General features: G+C 42.4%; 1 protein-coding gene across 4 annotated transcripts in view; it reads right to left on the reverse strand.

Moving 5' to 3' along the window:
* Positions 1 to 18,667, reverse strand: part of GNPTAB (N-acetylglucosamine-1-phosphate transferase subunits alpha and beta) — a 71,388-nt gene that overhangs the window by 15,956 nt on the left and 36,765 nt on the right. For 3 of the 4 annotated variants that reach the window (XM_035699395.2, XM_025439090.3, XM_025439092.3), the window contains 11 exons: positions 18,049 to 18,113; positions 17,711 to 17,845; positions 10,875 to 11,036; positions 10,035 to 10,214; positions 9,656 to 9,826; positions 7,681 to 7,804; positions 6,402 to 6,605; positions 4,684 to 5,789; positions 2,316 to 2,515; positions 1,850 to 2,069; positions 1,087 to 1,200 (listed from right to left, as the gene is read on the reverse strand). In XM_035699395.2, the coding sequence (XP_035555288.1) occupies positions 1,087 to 1,200; positions 1,850 to 2,069; positions 2,316 to 2,515; positions 4,684 to 5,789; positions 6,402 to 6,605; positions 7,681 to 7,804; positions 9,656 to 9,826; positions 10,035 to 10,214; positions 10,875 to 11,036; positions 17,711 to 17,845; positions 18,049 to 18,113 (2,681 nt within the window). The remainder of the gene's footprint in view (positions 1 to 1,086; positions 1,201 to 1,849; positions 2,070 to 2,315; positions 2,516 to 4,683; positions 5,790 to 6,401; positions 6,606 to 7,680; positions 7,805 to 9,655; positions 9,827 to 10,034; positions 10,215 to 10,874; positions 11,037 to 17,710; positions 17,846 to 18,048; positions 18,114 to 18,667) is intronic. The other variant, XM_025439094.3, reaches the window with a different exon arrangement.

Below are 18,667 nucleotides of genomic sequence, written 5' to 3' on the forward strand. Positions count from 1 at the left end.
AAATCAAATTGGCATGGGATAGCCTCCTGGCTAATTGCCTGTTTTTGTAAATAAATTTTTATTTTAATCACACAAACACTGCATGTTAAAAGTCTCCTAAGCTACTGGTAGCATTTTTTTTTAGAAAGAAATTTCTAACGAACTCTAACAATACGTGATGCTCATAAGCTCACTTGTCAGTCTTATTAGAAAATACTTTATCCTAGGTATAATCAGTTAATTACAGTAATGAAGCCAATACCTTGCTAGAGTTCACCTGAATAAGGTTAACTAGGCATTTCCACCTGCTCCAAACAACATAAGCCACTTCCTTTCCTAATGTTGCTAGTATAACTAGTATTCATGCTCCAAGCAGCTTATTCGCAGGAGCCTCAAGACTAACTTATTACCATTAGAAAGCAGCCTTTACTTTATCCTTCACACTCAAAGGATATTTGCTGATTCTAAATCTCATGCCAGAAAGCTGGCATATGTTAAATACTCTGCTAATGAAGAGAAATGTATGCATTTCAAAAGAAAACTAAAATCTCAATAACCCTTCACTGTGCCTGTAACAGGGCAAGAAAAACAAGTTTTCTCTGTGTATATCACATTCCTTAGAAAAGAACACACTTCTGCAAGTTCTGTATAAATGCAGGGGCTTGGTAACTCTAAAGTCTTACTAGGAACCCAGTTTAACCTAGTTTAAAAGAGAAACAATGAAAACTAGAGGAGGAAAGACAGATAGTGAGGGACAGATACAGAAGCACAGGTGGGGGAAAGAGAAGTCCTGAGCGAGAGGGGACACTGGCTGTGCCACCAGCAAAACTCTCTGAAGTACTCTCATGGCTACCTTCTGCTGTCCTTGGTGAGCAGATGTCTGGTTATAGAATATTAACAGTTAATCTCAGTATATCAGCTTAACATCCGCTAGGTTAGAGAAAAGAAAAGACAGAAATGACTCTGGATTATCAGGACTCCTGCTGTGTACCAAAGACATAAATATAGGGCCTGCTTCTGCTGTTTGAAGTGCTATACAGAAATGGTGTAAATAACACCTGATAAAGATATACCTCCTTTTTACACAGAGAAACTCATGCCACTTACCAGATTGGGATCATAGTATGCTTCCTGAGTTGGTGGAACACTGTTTAGCTGAGTGATATTAGCAGGAAGCATTTTTGAGCAATTTATTAGCATGTGTTCCAGACCTGTTAAGTCCTAACAAAACAAAATAAAAGGATAAACCTTCTACGTACAAGGAATAACTGTGGCTTTAAAAAATAAAAAGTAAGTAGAAGTCTCCAATATTTCTTTAAACACTATCTTCAAAGAGAGTTTGACTATGTGATTCTTAAAAACACTCCAAAAAAGAACAGAATGAGATAATACAAAAAATATTTCATCTTCATCTCAAAGTAGAACATATGGACTGGGAGGCACTGTTTTACACAAGGCAGTCAGGGGGATCCCCCAGCAGGAGTTCTTGCAGTTAGATACATCTCAGCACTCTCCATTAATAAGTCTCTCACTCCTGGGACTATAGGATCTGTGACCGAGGGGACCTTGCAACCACCCAGGCCTGGCTGAGACACAGCTCCATGGGGCATACCTAAAGCTCCTGAAAGAACTCATCACAAGAATCTTATATGCAGGATGGTCTGGCTCTTCTCCAGATAATACAAGAGCAACACCTACTTAAAGCCTAAAAATGTAATCTCATAAAATATGAACCTCAAATTTGGTTTTAATTCAGCACTAAAAGTGGACTAGTTGTGAACACCCCCATTAAATATTACGAATTACTTTTACTTGCATTATGCTGACATATGTGAAAGAAAAGAAAGTTTAGGAGAAAAAAATACAACACCTGCAAACTTAAAGGCAGATCGTGAATTCTGGTAGCCAGGGTTCGGATTTCTCTGTCAGATAAGACACCAGATTGGTCTGTGTCCACTTCATCAAAAACTTGAGATATATTCAGTGGCTGAATGGCACTCATGAGATAATAAAAATATGAAAAGGCAAACTGCATATCCTCAGAATGGCGCACTTTGTGAAATGATGTCTTGTCAAATTCTTCAGGGAACCTGAGAAAACATAACATAGAGTAAGCCCTGGATATTTATAATATATATAGACATTAATCTACGTTCAAATATATTCCAACATTTGTGGGGTCAGAATCCTTTTCTTTACCTCTTATTCAGCCAATACCTTCAGTTTTATTAGTTGTCAAGTGTTAGAGCCATACATCTGGCACAGTAAAGATGCCCATTTTAAGCAGACCTGGCTCTGAGCATGTGCAAGCAACTGAAACAACAAGCGGGACTTACATATCTTGAAGTTCTTGCATAACTATCCGGTCAATCATGTGAGGCATGTGTGCAGGGACTTTCCGAGATGTGAATCCAAACTTGCTGTTCAGAATTTTATTTACATATCGGAGGGAATCTGCAAATGTATCTTTCAGTTGCCTTCCAGTGTGTTTGCCATCGGTGTTGTATGCCAACTGCGTCTTCAGTGACTCTTCCTCCTAAAAAGAGAATTCCACGAACACAGCATTGCATTTAGTGCACAAGAGTATTTTGTTAATGAGAGATAAAGGTACTATTTTATGTAACGAGCCACTAACTGTGGCAAATGAAATAGCACTAACTGGTCACTTTAAGGATCCTAAGAGCAGGACTAAACTGTATTTCAGTCAAAGTATCACCAACATTGGCTTGTAAATGACTGCAGTGTGATGGAGGTCTATTTACAGGGTATTCTTCAAGGGCTAGTCACCGACCATGAGATTTCATAGCCAATTCAATGCAATATTTAGAACATTTATTTAAAAATACATTTGGTAGAGGGGTGCCTAGGTGGCTCAGTTGGTTGAGCATCTGACTCTTGATCTTGGCTCAGGTCTTGATCTCAGGGTTGTGAGATCAGGCCCCACATTGGGTGGAGCCTACTAACTAACTAGCTAACTAAGATAGCACTTTCAATATCCGTTATTTCTACTGGTGACATCAAATCAGTAAGCACTTGAGTTCTGAACAGAAGGACAAAAAAAGGATTATTTTACCATAATAGTGTTAATGTTATAAAATGTAAAGAACCCTGTCAAAACCAGTAAGAGCTAAAACTGAGTGAATGGGCAAAGAATAATAGCAAAATATATAAACACACTTTACAAAGATGAGATATTTTTGCTTCTCAATGTGGTAAAAAATATATATACAGATTGATACTCATTACTGTTGGTTAGCCTGTGGAGAAACAAGCACTCTTATACACTGTGGAGTATGAAGGGTACAACATTCTAGAAGGACACAGTTAAATTTAACTGTAATCTAGCAATTCTACCTACAGAAGTAAAAACTTCCTCAAGAGTAAGCTATACATAAAAGAATATTTATCACAACACTATTTGTAACCGCAAAACAAATACAGCTTAAAAAACAATGACACTAGCGTGGGCTTGCTCATGTTCTACTAGATCAAGAGGCAGAGCAATGAGTATAGTGTAATTTCACTGTTACAAAACAAATATTATATAGTTCATATGTTCACATATCTATATAAAAATACTGGAAAAATACCCACCAAACTATTCATAGTGATTATTTCAAGTAGGAAGATGAAGAAAGGATGAAGATCTTTCCCTTTTATATTGTTTATGTTTTGGGTTGCTTGCAATGGTTACTATTAACCTAAAACACTTTTGCAATTTAAAATAAGTAATGAAAGGGGGGGAAGTGAGGAAATCATCACAGGCAAGAACTCTATAGTCCGTCACTTAGCAATTAGTAAACAACTACTGTGTTGGTGATAAGATACTTTCAGAAGACAGTGAGATAAATACGTTCCCCTCTTTGGCCTCCTTTCTCTCAGCCTGACACCTCCTCATGGCTGTGCTCTATTCCTGATCCAGCCGAGACCACAGGTTTGTCCTGGTCTGTCAATTCCTACACACTCTGCACAGGTCAGCTCACAGGGCACTTCCTCGTGGATGCCTTCCCCAGTACCTCTAGGAAAAGGTAAGGAGCTGTCCCTTGGGACTCCTTGCCCATAGCTCAAGAGACACCTATCATGTTGCTACAATTATTCACCCACAGTCCTCCAGGCTTGCCCTTTGAGGCTCCATGAGCTGCCTTCCCCTGCAGCAAGCCCTGTGACAGCACTTGGCAGATGTACAGATGACACCGCAGCACCAAGGAGACCGTGGTACCAGAGGGTGAGCACTTAAACCTTGAGGCCTGGCTCCACTGGAAGCTAATGAATTTATTTGCACCTTGGGTTTTTTTTTCATCAGTAAAATTGGAAAAATCATCAGATCTGACTCACACAACAGACATAAAAGCTTTCTTTGAAGTCACAACATGCCAAGTGAAGACAAGATTCCACCCCTGTCCTACCACTTACTCGAGGCATGCTCCTAGTTAACACCCTTACTCATTCGTACTAAGGCTACTTCTTAACTGTGACATGGGATCATGATAGCAGGTAACCTCATACGATATTTTTTTTGTATAGTATTTTTATTGTTAGGGGTATTAGGACAATAAAACCATGGAAGAAAAAGCATTTAGTCTAATGGTTGGCACAGAAAGTCATGAATAAATTGTACCTATTACTACATAATTATCACTTACAAAATTATTTACTTTTCCTGAGCATGGAAAGGAAAAAAGCTGGATGTGACTTACAACTTACATCAAGAAGATCTTGGAAATACTTCTTTTTCTCCCACGGCAGAAAGCCCAGGTAACTGTCTGTGTAGTGCTGCAGCTTTCTTCCAGGTAGTACTTCATTAACATCTATGTAATTGTTTGCATTCTCCTCCATTTTGTTTTTCTCTTGTTCTTTCCCTGTGCTTTGCTTCTCCTTTGTCATCTGGCTTTCTGGTGGAACGATGTGAGACAACAGTTTTTCTTTTGAAACACTTCCAGCTCTTACATGTGGGGTCAGAATTTCAGATCTAGATTTTCCTTCGATTTCTAACTCTGGGGGTAGATTGCGACTCTGGTAGTGGCTGTTCACTTTCATGGGGACTGCTGGAAAAGTTGACCTCTGTAATCTTTCAGATGTTTCCAAGCTGTTCGGCAAGGTGTCTTTGTGAACCTGTTTTCCTAGTGGGGCCTCTACACTGTCATTCCTTTCATCCATTATTATAGGTTGATTTATTTTTATTTCAGCATCTGGTGAGGTCCTTAGAAATGATCTCAGCAAGGCTGACTTGGACAGGTTGTATCCTTTCACAGTGATGTCTCCATGTTCTAGTTGCAAATCCAAGTTACGAAGACTCAACTGGGCCTCTTTGGGAAGGAGTGAAATATTTACCAGGGGAATTTTCACCTCCACTTGGAATCTTCCTGTCGTGTTAACATCATGCCTCTTGAACTTTGGAAAGCGTTTTTCTTCAGGAACATCCTCAAATAGGATTTCCGCCTCTGGAAGAAGTGATGTAGGGCTAACCAAATTTTGGTAAGACTTTTGGGTTGTAGAATTCACTTTGGGTTCCTCTCTTGTGTCAACCTCTACTGTTATCTGGATTTTGAATTCTTCATCATTTGTATTTTGAAACGTGAGATTAAAATGTATTGTGGTTGCATTCATCCCACTGTGCATTATAAGGTGGATGGTCTTCCACTTATTGGCAATAGAAGCATGTCGAATTATTGGATTGTCACTGTAGGCACCTTCAATTCCTCGTTTGGCTATTTCTGCAAAGCTGAAATAAGGCAGGCATTCACCTTTTGGAATAACATAGTGAGTCTGGTTTGGGAGAAGAGTTACTTTATACAATTCATGAAAATGATCTAGAGGAAAAAAACACAAACATGACTTTAAAAACGAGGCTTTTTCTCATCCTTTTTCTTTAATTCTTAGGGTTTAAGTTTTCACTTTCTAAGAATGACTTTAGAATAATCAACCATTCTAACACAAGAGCGGCTGGTACGGGGTTCATTTTATTATCTGAAGCAATCACTATTAACAGGGAATGCTGAGTCTAACTCACTACAGAGATATGGCAGGTTCCACTGATCAACTTTCATCTTTGTGTCCATTTGAAAAACTACAACCTTCTGCCAAAATGACTCCCATCAACAAGATCCAGCATTCAAACTATTCCTTTATTAGTGGTCTCTTCTTATTGTTTCTGGCTTAAACCTTTACCATATATTTTCAACGAAGGTACATCTGCTTAGTACAAAGTAAGTCCGAGTGAAGCAGTAACAGGAAAAGATGCAGCTCTAGTGTCTACTGATCTTTGTGAACGGTCCGTATCCTCTCTTACTTTTCACTTACAACTTGTTTGGATGCAAGGTTGGGTGAGGGACTCAGAATAATTAAGCCACACCAACCTCCCTCTACTTGTCGAGGACTTTGATCCCCTTAGTCTAAGCATCTTTTCACAGTGATAAACATACCTTGTCCACAGTCGCCAGCATCAAATCCACAGGACAAGACATTGCAAGCCTGGTCACAGAATTTATCCGCAAGCCAGGAATTTGCGCATCCTTGATTACAGTAAGAGACACTATTTAGTCCTCCACCAAACTGCCAGGGCTGTCCAATTCCAATGCTGCCGGTCCCCCCACCTCCTGCGGCATAGCGATTACCACCACCGTTACCTGCAGAAGGAGGAGAAAACAGAATCTTGCTGTGCTTATCATCTTGAAAAAAGGATAGTCCTCTTTTCTCAATAATGCTATCAGGATTGAGTCCTGCATGTCAGTCAGAGAAGGTTCACCCCAGTCTTTAGCAGAAGACTACACGTACCTTAGGAAGAGAGCAAAGGGAACATCACTTGCCAGAGGCTGGGCACGGGCCGACCAGGCCTTGGCACTTATTAGCTGCACAACCCTAAATACAGACCTGCCCACAGGGGGTGCGTGGAAGGGTGCGTGTGGAGGGCAGGGAAGCAGGAGGAGATTATTCTGAAGGCTGTCAGCAGTGCCACACATCTTAACGTGGGCTGCCAACCTCATCACCAAGTGTTCACCTGAGGTCTCCAGACTGCATGGATCTTCTTAGCAGGTCTCTGTTTTCAACTGTGGCTGCTCACATTTTTCATGAGTGTATTAGACAGAACACAACCTAAAGTTTGGTTTCTTCTAATCCTCAGCACTGTTTCACATCTGTCTCTGTATATGGAATATGAGGACAACAGTGTCTGTGCACACCCTCTCTTCCCTGGGTAACTAAGAAACTCAGGTGGATAATGGATGCTGTATAAATGCAAATACTTTATAAGCTGAAAGGCAATCGGTAAATGTAAAAACATGCTATTATCAACAAATGCAGATATAACCGTGTAAGAGAGAGATAAGATCTCTATTTCTCCATAGTTGCTAGCTGACAGCAAGCTGCTGCTGAAAGTCACCAGCTGTGAGCTCCTTAAAGAACCAGTTAGAGTGAGTCTGGCTCTTCAGTTTCCATAATTAAAGATAATCTTGATTTTCATATTTTGAATAATAGAAGGCATTTTCAACTTCAGGTCCGGCCTGGGAATATGCCCTCAACAAGGGAGAATATGAAAAACCTGAGCTACACGGGGATACTAGTCATTACTCCACAATCTGCAGATTACTCTATATGTTGTTTGCATACATGAAGAATGCTTAAGTCACTATACATATTCGGTGATGATTAAGAATGAAAAACAGTCTGTAAACATGAACATATTACACACAAGCACAGCCTTACCAGAGCAGTCTCCGCCATCCCAATCACAGGCGGAATTATTACAAGCCTTGTCACAATAGCCGTCTTTGACCCAGGAACCCGGGCAGCCCTCAGCACAGTTTGGCACAGGCCATGTCAAATAAACCTAATGACAAAGCCACAGAGAAAATAAAATGGACGCTTTTTAATGTCAAATTAGGATTCCTTTAAAAAAGAAGAAAAGAAAGAAAAGAAAAGAAAAGAAAAGAAAAGAGAAAGAAAAGAAAGAAAAAAGAGAAAAAGAAAGGAAAGGAAAGGAAAGGAAAAGAAAGGAAAGGAAAGGAAAGGAAAGGAAAGGAAAGGAAAAAGGAAAGGAAAGGAAAAAGGAAAGGAAGGAAAGGAAAGGAAAGGAAAGGAAAGGAAAGGAAAGGAAAGGAAAGGAAAGGAAAGGAAAGGAAAGGAAAGGAAAGGAAAGGAAAGGAGGAAAGGAAAGGAAAAAGGAAAGGAAGAAAGGAAAGAAAGAAAGAAGCAATTGAGCCTCCAGAAAAGGTCACGATTCTCCCTGGGCTGACAGTCTGCATCCATGTGGCCTACTTCACACTGAGCATGTGGGCACCTGCAGTAGTTTACAAAGTCCTGCTCTGTTGATGATTTGTTACTGAGCACATTTACTCAGGACTCAACTCACACATTTGTTTATTACAACCTGGTCTTATTATCTATCCTGAAATAAAACAGCAACACGTCAGACTTAAAGGTGAGGACAAAAGCATGACACAGCAGGTAGCAAGTATACTACACATGTCATCGCTTTTCTGTGATAACTGTCATGAATTCCTGAATGTATTTACCCGTGAACTTGCATCAAGGCTGAGAAGGCAGCAGATGAACTCTCAATATCCTTATCCCTGTGATAGATTACTAGCACAGTGTTCTGAGTCGTGAACCCGCCTGCTTTCAAAATGAGTGATGTGGTGTGTGGTTACTTTTTAATTAAATCCATTTTTTAAAAAATGCACTCCATGCCTCTGCATGCTCCCATCTCTTTGGAATGTCTGTCTTCATCTACTTAACTCTTACCTGTTCTTCAGAGTTCACTTCAGTTCATAGGGAAACCTCTCTAGCCCTATCTGATTTCACCCTCCTAGGCCCCCAGGCCTTCCCTCCCAGGGCACATCTGCCAGCACAACGTCACCATCCCTGGTCACTGATTTTGTGCGTCTGCCCTGACAGGACACAGCTCCACGTGGTAGCACTTCAGACACAGAGGAGGCGAACAAACACAGAAAAGAGAGAGTGGGCACACTGGGGCGGCAGGAATGGCAACGGGAAAGCAGCTCTGTGCAATTAGCATTTCCAGGTGCACAGGTGTGTAACATAAAAGTTCCTGGTGTAAGTCTCCAGCCCTTCCCCGACTCCTCCCAACAGCCACAGGGATGTTCTAGTTTCCCCGCTAAGCAGACAGGAAACGCACATCAAGTCACTGCCCAGGATGATCCTCAACTGCTGGCTCCTCGTCTGTGCTCATAACCGCTCTCCGTCATGCCTCCCAAAGCCAGAGTGAGATCGCTGCCTGAGGCAAATTTCATCCATGTCTGTAAGCAGAAAATTGACCTAACTCTGTTTTTTTGTTTTTGTTTAAATTTTACTTAAATTCAGTTATTAACATAAAATGTATTATTGGTTTCAGAGCGAGAGGTCAGTTGAGCTAACTTTTTTTTTTCGGTCTATATTGGCAATTTTGCCAAATGTTCTAACCATGATTTTGTATTTCATGGTGAAGGAGAAAATTTAGAAGCTGGGTTCTGGGTGTCTGACACTATAGGGAAGCAAAGAACTATCAGGGAGTTTTTTTCTCCCACATTGTTAACACTCCTAAGCTTAGCGCTCAAAAATTATTATTTGACCAAATAACTTGACCAAAACTATGTATGTTAGTATGCATACTGATTTCCTGATCTGTTTATAATTTCTAAGTGACTTTGAAGCTAGGCATCCTTTCTTCTTAGGCACTCACCTTCTGACCTTTGGAGTGACTATAAAAATCATCTGGCCACACATCCTTCCCAAACATGACATCATCATTCAGATAAATAAACTTCTGGGACAGCCCTTCAATGCGATGAATATGACTTTCAATGGCAGGTGAACTAAAGGTAGGCAAGTGGCTCAAATTTCGAAAAACATCCTTTTAAACAACAACAAAGGCAAGAGAGAAACAAAGTGCAGGAGAATTATTTCATTTTGGTTTTGGTTTTTGGAAGGAAGGAATGGAGAAGGGTAGAAGAATTGAAGGGGATGGAGGTGGGGAGGGTGAGGAAGACGGGAATGAAGTGAGGGGTGGGTGAAGGACAGACAAGGAAACCAAGCCCTGTGATACATGGAAAGTCATGGACCTGGTGTGTGACTATCGTCACGCGGGGATTATCAAGGTTCAGCCAAGATGGAATCTGCCCGTTGGTGACAATGAAAATATTCCGAACCCAGGGAGCATGCCTCTCGATGGATCGCAGTGAATATCTCAGTTCTTCGTTATCTTCAAAGCGGCTGGCAGAAACATCTTCGTCCTGCTTAGACTGAGAGGAACATTACACACGTGAGGATGTAAAACACACACCAAGTAAATCATGCTCTTCCTTCCTCCTGGCTGTCCCCCACCCACACGATCTGCTCTCAGGGTGCTCTGGCCAACTTCCGAAGACCAAGTCCTACATCCAAACATTACAAAAAATTCAATACTCGGTATCTTTAAAATGACATAAATACCCAACATTTCTGTTGTGCCTTTTTAAAGAGAAGGTTCTTGGATCTGATTCTAGGTCATGTCAGTTAATCAATGGCAATGACTGGAAAATTAGAAAAGTTCCAGTCAACTCCACTCTCTGTAAGTTCTCTTCCTCCTCCTCATGTAATGACTTATAAATATTCAACAATGTAGACCCCCAATCCAGGCTTAGAAAGAATGAACACGGGGATCCCTGGGTGGCTCAGCGGTTTAGCGCCTGCCTTTGGCCCAGGGCGTGATCCTGGAGTCCCGGGATCGAGTCCCACATTGGGCTCCCTGCATGGAGCCTGCTTCTCCCTCCTCCTGTGTCTCTGCCTCTCTCTCTCTCTCTGTCTATGATAGATAGATAGATAGATAAATAAATAAATAAATAAATAAATAAATAAATAAATAAATAAATAAATATTAAAAAAAAAAAAAAGAAAGAAAGAAAGAAAGAATGCACCCTTACCTGACTGATGGCACTCAGGTCCCATAATAAATATGCAGGACTTAGAGTCAGTTCTTTTCCATCGATGGTCATGTTCTTCTTAGTCTGCTTGTTCAGTTCTTGGAACTCTTTGGGGTTATTCAGTTTTAGAAGGGCTACACTGGCCTCTGAGTACAGCTGTAACTGTAAATAACACAAGGGTTATGTGTTGAAAGATGGAGCCTCAAAGAGGAGACACCTCTAAGTTCCCAGTGTGACCTTTCATCTCTGAATGTATATAGTGTATAGTCTATAGACTATGAACTAGCAAGCCTACAATCACCAAAAGAAGACGTGACAGGCCAGACATTTTCCCAGATGAATGTTAGAGACCAGGGGGTCGTGGAGTTGTGGCAGATAGGTCATCTCCAGCCCCATCCAAAAGCTGCAGCTGTTACTCACAAGTACCAACAGGTGCAGCCAGATCCCCAAATATTCTGTGAAGTCTCCCCATTTTCAGTGCTGGCTCAGGTGTTTTCATTTGTCCTGCTTTCAAACAAAACACAAGTGGTCACCAACTGTGACCTTTGTTCTAGAATATCACCAGTCTGCTCATGGGGAAACCCTGCAGTGTAACTTTGCTGGGATTGGTAGGCAACAAGCCTGCTCGCAGGGACTCCAAAGAACTTTTGTGCCCCCCCCACCACCACTCCTACCCCAACACCCCCCCTTCCCCCGCCTGACTAAGAGGAACATTTTTGGACAGGGCTGCCTCAAGGACTTCCACAGGAAAAGCACCTTTTGAGGCAAAGCCTTCAAAGAAATCATCAGTCTCAGATGAGCACAAACATCAACATGCTTCCACCATCAGCAGAGTCTACACTGCCCTTGATCTGGTTCGTGTTCTAACTCTGTATCATTCAATTTCCTATGAAAAGAGGATTTCAGTGCTTAAAAAGGTGGGAGAGATGATTGAAAACTATTCATCTAGGACAATGAAACCCTTCGGCTGAACTGACTCTCCTAACAAGGCCAGTTTCTTAATTTATAAGACAGAGCAAATGCAAATTATTATGGGCTCATTCTGAGCTCTCATATATGCTACAGGACTATATTTAGCTCATCTTTCGTAGTTTCCTGTGTTTATCTATGCCCAAGATGAGAGATTCAAGTCAGAATTGCATTTATATCTGTCCCCTTCTTACCACAAAGTGCATGTGGACGTGTGGGGTGCTCAGGTGTGGATTGTCTTCCTGCCTCATTACCCTCTCCCCCTGACTGTGCCTGGCATATACCAAGTACCCACTGAGGATCAGCTCTCACTGCTGTCGCCACCCTGCTTCGGAACTAGGGAGGCAGGTGGGGAGGCAGGGCAGACACGCTTTCCTCTGGCTAGTCTCGCTGCCTGCCCTGGCCTCCCCTGCTCCCTCCTTCCCTTAGTGGCCTCCACAGCACCCCCAAGAGCTCCCTGAAATCTAAAAATCACTAAATGTTTATGAATGTAGTATTTGGATACCCTAATTTAACTTAAATTTTATGGGGCAAATACCTTTATATCTTAATCTCTTCTATCCAAATTGCTTTTCATCTGCAAAACTTTTGAAATTTAATAGACATTTTCCTGACTCGAGAACTGAAAAGTCAAGAGCTTAAGGGAATATTTATATGTTGGAGAAGCTTTCCTGCCACCATCATCCACCAAGTTGAGCGTGGTGACAAAGGGGGGGGGGGGGGGGGACACGACACGTATGTCCTGCTAGCCACCAGGTGGCACCCTCACCCTGCACACCACAGTTTCTGGTGCCTAGAGACAGTGGGAAGGAGAAGGGGGGTACTAAGCGCCCAGGGCAAGAGCTCTTACTTGGGCAGCTGCCAGCAACTGCTTCCATATGTAGCTTCCCACATGGAATTATAAGCCTCCCTGGATTCTTTAAATTATAAGTTTCTCAAAGAGAGAGCAACTCATACACCCACCCACTGCAGGCCTACAGCAGACCTGCACCATGACTGAGAAATAAAGGTTTGCTCTTTTTCGGTCAGAGATTTCGGGTGTTTGTTACTAGAGCATCATCTAGGGTGACGGACTGGGACAGCCATACGCGGTAGCACAGGGTGAGGGAAAACACATGCCAATGAACACAACTGAAGACCGACTCATTCCAGTAATTTAGTAACTCAAGAGTTTTCTAAAACTTACATCAGTTTAATCTACTGAAGTGTCTATTGTAGGAATAAAACCAACACAAAGGGTACCATACTTTAAAAGAGCAGGTGCTTGAGATGGTTTCAGGGGAATCGCGAAAGGGCACACGAAAACAGTTATTATGATAATTTACTGTTACCGCGAACGTGCCCTCAACAGAGGTCTCAGGCCACCACGTTCAGGCAGGACAGGAAGGTGCTCCCATCCCCCAGTGCTGTCCTTCCTGCCAGAACAGACGACCTGATCAGCCTCTTTCTCTCTCTGAAGATGTCCCCATGTCTTGGATCCACAGACCTTCCTGCCTCAGGATCCCCACCTGGAAGGCTGTATGACTCCCCCTGATAGCTCACCTTATATAAGCTTATGCCGTGACCTGAATGCTTCACATGTGCACAATACTGCCTCCAAATGTGATTCTGTGTAGCTGGAGGACAAGCTACTGCTCTGCTCTTGCGCACACACAGCAACCAGTAGTATTCAATTAAACCAAATGTGAGAATGGGCTTGAGAGCTTTGGGGAGATTTTTCCATGTGCTCTAACATATAGTTAAAGAAGAAGTGAGCAAAAACAAAAATCAAAAAACAAATGAAAATGTCTGAAAATACAGAATGATTTCGAGTGAGCTGTAAATAAAGACCAATAAATACATCATATGATTTCCCAAAAGGTGAATTCTGTGTCCATCACAAACAAAAATTCTACAGATAAATGAAATGGTTATTAAGCAGCTCAAACCAGAAAGCTTTCAATAGAAGACTTTGATTTGTAAGACTATAGTCCACAGAAACGTTTTGATGAATTCAAATCTATTATTTTGCAAATGAAACTATTTTCAACCCCTACTTCCCCTCCTGGGCACTGAGGGGATTCTGGTTTTGCCCTAAACAGAATGATAAATGCAAAGTTTAGTATATATATGATCTTAGTACTAAAACCCAAAATGACTTCCTAAAATAATCACAGTGCGCAGACATCCACCTTCATGTTCCAGGACACAAGACATGGTGGCTGTTGAGTTACAGTGCCAGGCCCCAGGGTAATCACCAGAGGTACACGGCAGCGTCTGTGCTGGGCTGCCTGCGCTGGGCAGGGCATCCAGGACAGAACTGAGCACCGAGTGCCTTGGAGCCACAGGCCAAGGACAAGGCCTCTTGGAGGACCCTGTGGCAGGGTGGGGTGGGGAGGGTGGGGGGAGAGGGCAAAACAGTCCTGCCCGTTCAGGTCCTGAAGTCCAGCGTCCAACGGACCTTCCCTTCCATGTACACCAAAGCACCTCTAACATAATACCCGAACTGATCTCTGGGCTTCCTTCCCCAAAACCCTGCTTCTCCCACTGAGGCTCTGAATGTGGTGAAGGCCATCACTTCCACCTTCACTAGTAACACCCACTTCCCCTTGCATTCCTCCTTCCATCCCACCAACAGCCAGTAAGTCACAGGTCATGCTGAGGACTTCTCACAGATATTCCTGGAACCTATTCTCATTGCTGGCACCACTGCCAAGGTACCTGCCGAACCTGTACACCTTGCTGGGCTATGGCCGCAGTGGCTGAACTGGCTTTCTGCCCAGCCTCATCCTGCTTACTCTCTACCCACTATGTTCCCTAGATATGGGTTAAGTGCTCCCACCCAGGATGCCCCCTGCCTCCAGGCTCCCCCACAGAAGGTCTTTTCTCAATCTGGCCTCAATCTCTTTTCCCGACCTCAGCATCAGCAAAATCTCTGCCTCGCTGCTGTCCTCCAGGAACAGCTGCCTGGGTTTCTGGAAGCCCTTTGCTCAGGCTGCTCCCTCTTGTTGGAATGGTCTCTCCCACCCTCTTCTGTGCTGGGAGAACAGCTGCCATGTTTGGGGCCCTGCGAAAACGCCTTCTGTTCTGCAAAGCCTTTCTTGCGCCAGGACACCAAGGCCCCGGTGTTCTTACAACACTTATGTGAAAGTGATCATGCCCCCTAATGATCTCAATGCTTTATTCACTCAGTGATCCTTCACACAGTCGCTGGTATAGAGCAGCAGACATCTAGGAGCTCACACTCTGAACAGGCTGGGAATCCAGTGGCGGGAACTTCATTCTCAGGGTAGTCATAATAAAACCAGAAGAGGAACCCACAGACAGATGATCACTTGAATTAGCCTCATGTGCTGACACACTCCTTCTGTCCTTCCACTTCTCATTTTCTCTCTAGCCTCTAAAAACCACCAGTTCTAATCCCTGAAGTTGATGCAGGTGTTGGCATCATGAAAATGACCTGCAATGAACGTTACAGGAATTAGCTTGACCCTCTAGGGAGGTGCGGGCCTCCACAAAGGTAAGTCTGGGGATCCAAATAAACCTGCAGCCCAGTGAAGGAACAAGACAGGCGGTGTTAGTTGTGAGCAGAGCCTGCTGGTGCTCCCTGTCCAAATCAAGTTACTACCCCCCAACCTCGACCTACCCACCCCCCACACACTCCACACCACCCATAAACAGTTTGCTGGAGGGTCAACCACTGTGTGGACTGGCATTCTTCGGCAGCACACACCCATGCACTGGTGGACGCGCCAAAAGCAGTTGGCACTGGTGAGCAGCCGCAGCAAGCAGAGAGCCGTCAAACCTGACTGGAGAATGGGTATGTGTCATACACCTTCTTTCCTCTAAAAACACATTATAGTTGGAACAGATCCAAGAATGTTATTCTTTCTGCATGAGCAGTTTTAGCCAACGAGGTATGGATACATAGGCCTGTGATTCCAGTGCCAATAGCTTGGAAGTAAGAAGCTAAATAACCAATGGCTGTGGAGAAAATGGAACTCTTGTACAAGCTGGTGGGGATGCAAACTGGTCTGGCCACTATGGACAACAATATGGAGGGTCCTCAAAAAATTAAAAGTAAATCTACTATACAATCCAGCAATTCCACTTCTGAGTATACACTGAAAGGAAATAAAAATAGGATTTCAAAGTAATGGCTGCACTCCCATGTTTACTGCAGCATCATTCATGACAGCCAAGACATGGAAACAACCTAAATGCCCAACAATGGATGAACTGACAAAAAAGATGTAGTATATGTACGCAACAGAATATTATTCAGCCGTGAGAAAGGAGGATATCCTATCATTTGCTACAACACAAATGGATCTTACGCTTAGCATATCATGCTAAGTGAGCTAAGTCAGACAGAGAAAGATAAATACTGTTTATCACTTACGTGTGAAATCCAGAAAGGTCAAACTTATAAAAACCATAAAATAAAATGGTATTTACCAGGGGATGGGGATTGGAGAATAGGAGAATAAGACTGATGTTTTACAAACACAGACTTTGCAATGAGTAGCATGTAAGCCACAGAGATGGAATGCACCATATAACAAGTATAGATATTACTGTGCTGTAATTGTGTGACATGATAAATACTGCTGCGATGGCAGTCAATTACTAGCCATTAGTGTGTTTAAAGTAACATGTTATAAACCTTAAATTTAGAGTTATATGTCGCATTTTTTCAATTCCTCTTCCTTAGAGGAAAGAAGAATATCTATTAAATAACTAAATATAAGTAATTCAACCACAATCTAGCTGTACACAACCAGATTTCCAAGTACCATAAAAAGAACTTGGAAAAATATGGAAAAAAAGAAAGAATATAAATGTCACTCATATTACCATCACAAAAGGTCACACAGTGAAGCTTAAAACAGTGAAACATTGATGGAAAGAAACAAGATAAAGGGGACTTTGGGGAGAAGGCAGGGTATAAAAACATGGTCAAGACAGGAACTAAGTAAGAACTGGCCAAGCACTGCTGTCCGCCAACCCCCCTCGCCCCCCCCAGTTCCCCATCCTTCCACCTCCACATTGTTACATGATACCAAAAGGAACCTGAACACTGCGCAGAATTTAAAGGACATTTCCTTGTAAAATCAAGAAAACCAGACCCTAAAAAATTCTGAGCCCAGGATTTTATCCCTTTTTGTTCTAAGAGAAAAGCATTCACGTTTTACAACTTGGAATGTTTCTGACAGAACCATGGGCGTCTTGACAAAAAGTCAAAGAGAAGAACTTCCACCCACACAACAGGCCAAAGGGCCTGAAGACAGTAAATGTTAAGGAAAAGACATGTGTCAGGGCAGCCTCCAGAGTCAACTCTAACAAATGGCAACAAAATGTGAGGAGTTAATAGGTAGGAATCCCTATTTATGAGTAAGGATTCACATTATCAAACACTGCAGATATCTGAAGCATACTCCTTTGTGGGGGAGGCTTCTAACAAACACCCAGGTTGCAGCCTGTATCTTTACTGCATGTAGGACCACCCCCTCCCTCTTTGCGTGCTTCCATCTCCTTCCACCCTACATGCCATCAGGGCTTTTGTCTGTTCGGTCTACTGCTATCTTCTCAGCAGGTGCGACAGCCCCTGACACATAGTAGGAGCTCATTTATTAACTAAATGAAACTGTGTGTCTTGTCTGGGAAACCAGCAAACCAAATAAGGCTCTGAAATTTTTGCCCAAATAATAAAAAGGGTAAGGATCTTCTATCAAGGGCCATCTTGACCATCTTCATGACAACACTGGGGCAGAACAGGGATCGTCTTTGCTCATGACTGTCCTGTATGCTACAGCAAAATGGACCACAGAGAAGGTCATGCATTCAATGACGTGTGCCATCCTCATTGCTGTGTCCTGTGCTCTTACCAGTTTTATTTTAGAAGAAAGATTTTCTGGCAATTTTGTTTTTAGTTGATTTGTTTCCTTGAATGACAGTGGAAATCCACTTAGGAAAGCCAAATCCTGCATCAGCACTAACCCAGGAACTTCTTTATCTGTGGTCTGAAATGAGAGATGAAACTACAACTCACTCTCCGCATTGTAAAAAAATCAGAATGTTAAAATTACTTAAATCATTAATTCTTGTAAGCTTGGCTTAGAAGAAAGTGCACATTTAAAAAGCCTCTCGAGGTAAAACAGCTTTATTACTTATATACTTTTATCCTAATCTATTGCATAAATACAATTAATTTAAAATAACATACCAAGTAGCCCCTCCAAAATGTCTGTTTGCTGTTTCCTTTCAACATTCCACTCTGGGCATCTTCAACTACAATAAAGAATACAATAAGCAAGCATCTTTTTAATGAATACTTAAGTATATGACATCTGCCAGGACACTCCAAAGCATTCTGAGAGCTGTTGTAGCAGTTCAATACCTGGTCTCAAAAGCAAGTAGTTGGGGGAGACAAAATTAACCCCCCATCCAACAAAAGGGAGATGATGTAACACCAGTATACGATTAAATGCTAAATTTTACAGCACTGAAGTAGAGATCGGGTCCACTAGCGTAGAATCCCAATAGATGTGGTGTATCTATCTATCTGCACATCATCTCAGCAAGCTGACCACTGACATCTCCTATCATCCTCATGGATATAATAGACGTGATCGAGGTCTCCACATTGGCAGATTGTAACCAATTCTGACAGAAGAACAAAATCATAAAGCTGCTGTCAACTTACCAGGAGGGTTTAGGGGTCTGCTGTGGATTTTGTCTTGTTCAACAATCTATCAGGGTTTTGGAAGAACTAAGTTTTGGATGGAGGGATGCTTGCAGCATGTGTGGGCTCTTTTTCAAATAGGCCAGACACATTCTTGCCT

The sequence above is a fragment of the Canis lupus genome, chromosome 15 (assembly GCF_003254725.2).
Source record: "Canis lupus dingo isolate Sandy chromosome 15, ASM325472v2, whole genome shotgun sequence".
NCBI lineage: Eukaryota > Metazoa > Chordata > Mammalia > Carnivora > Canidae > Canis > Canis lupus.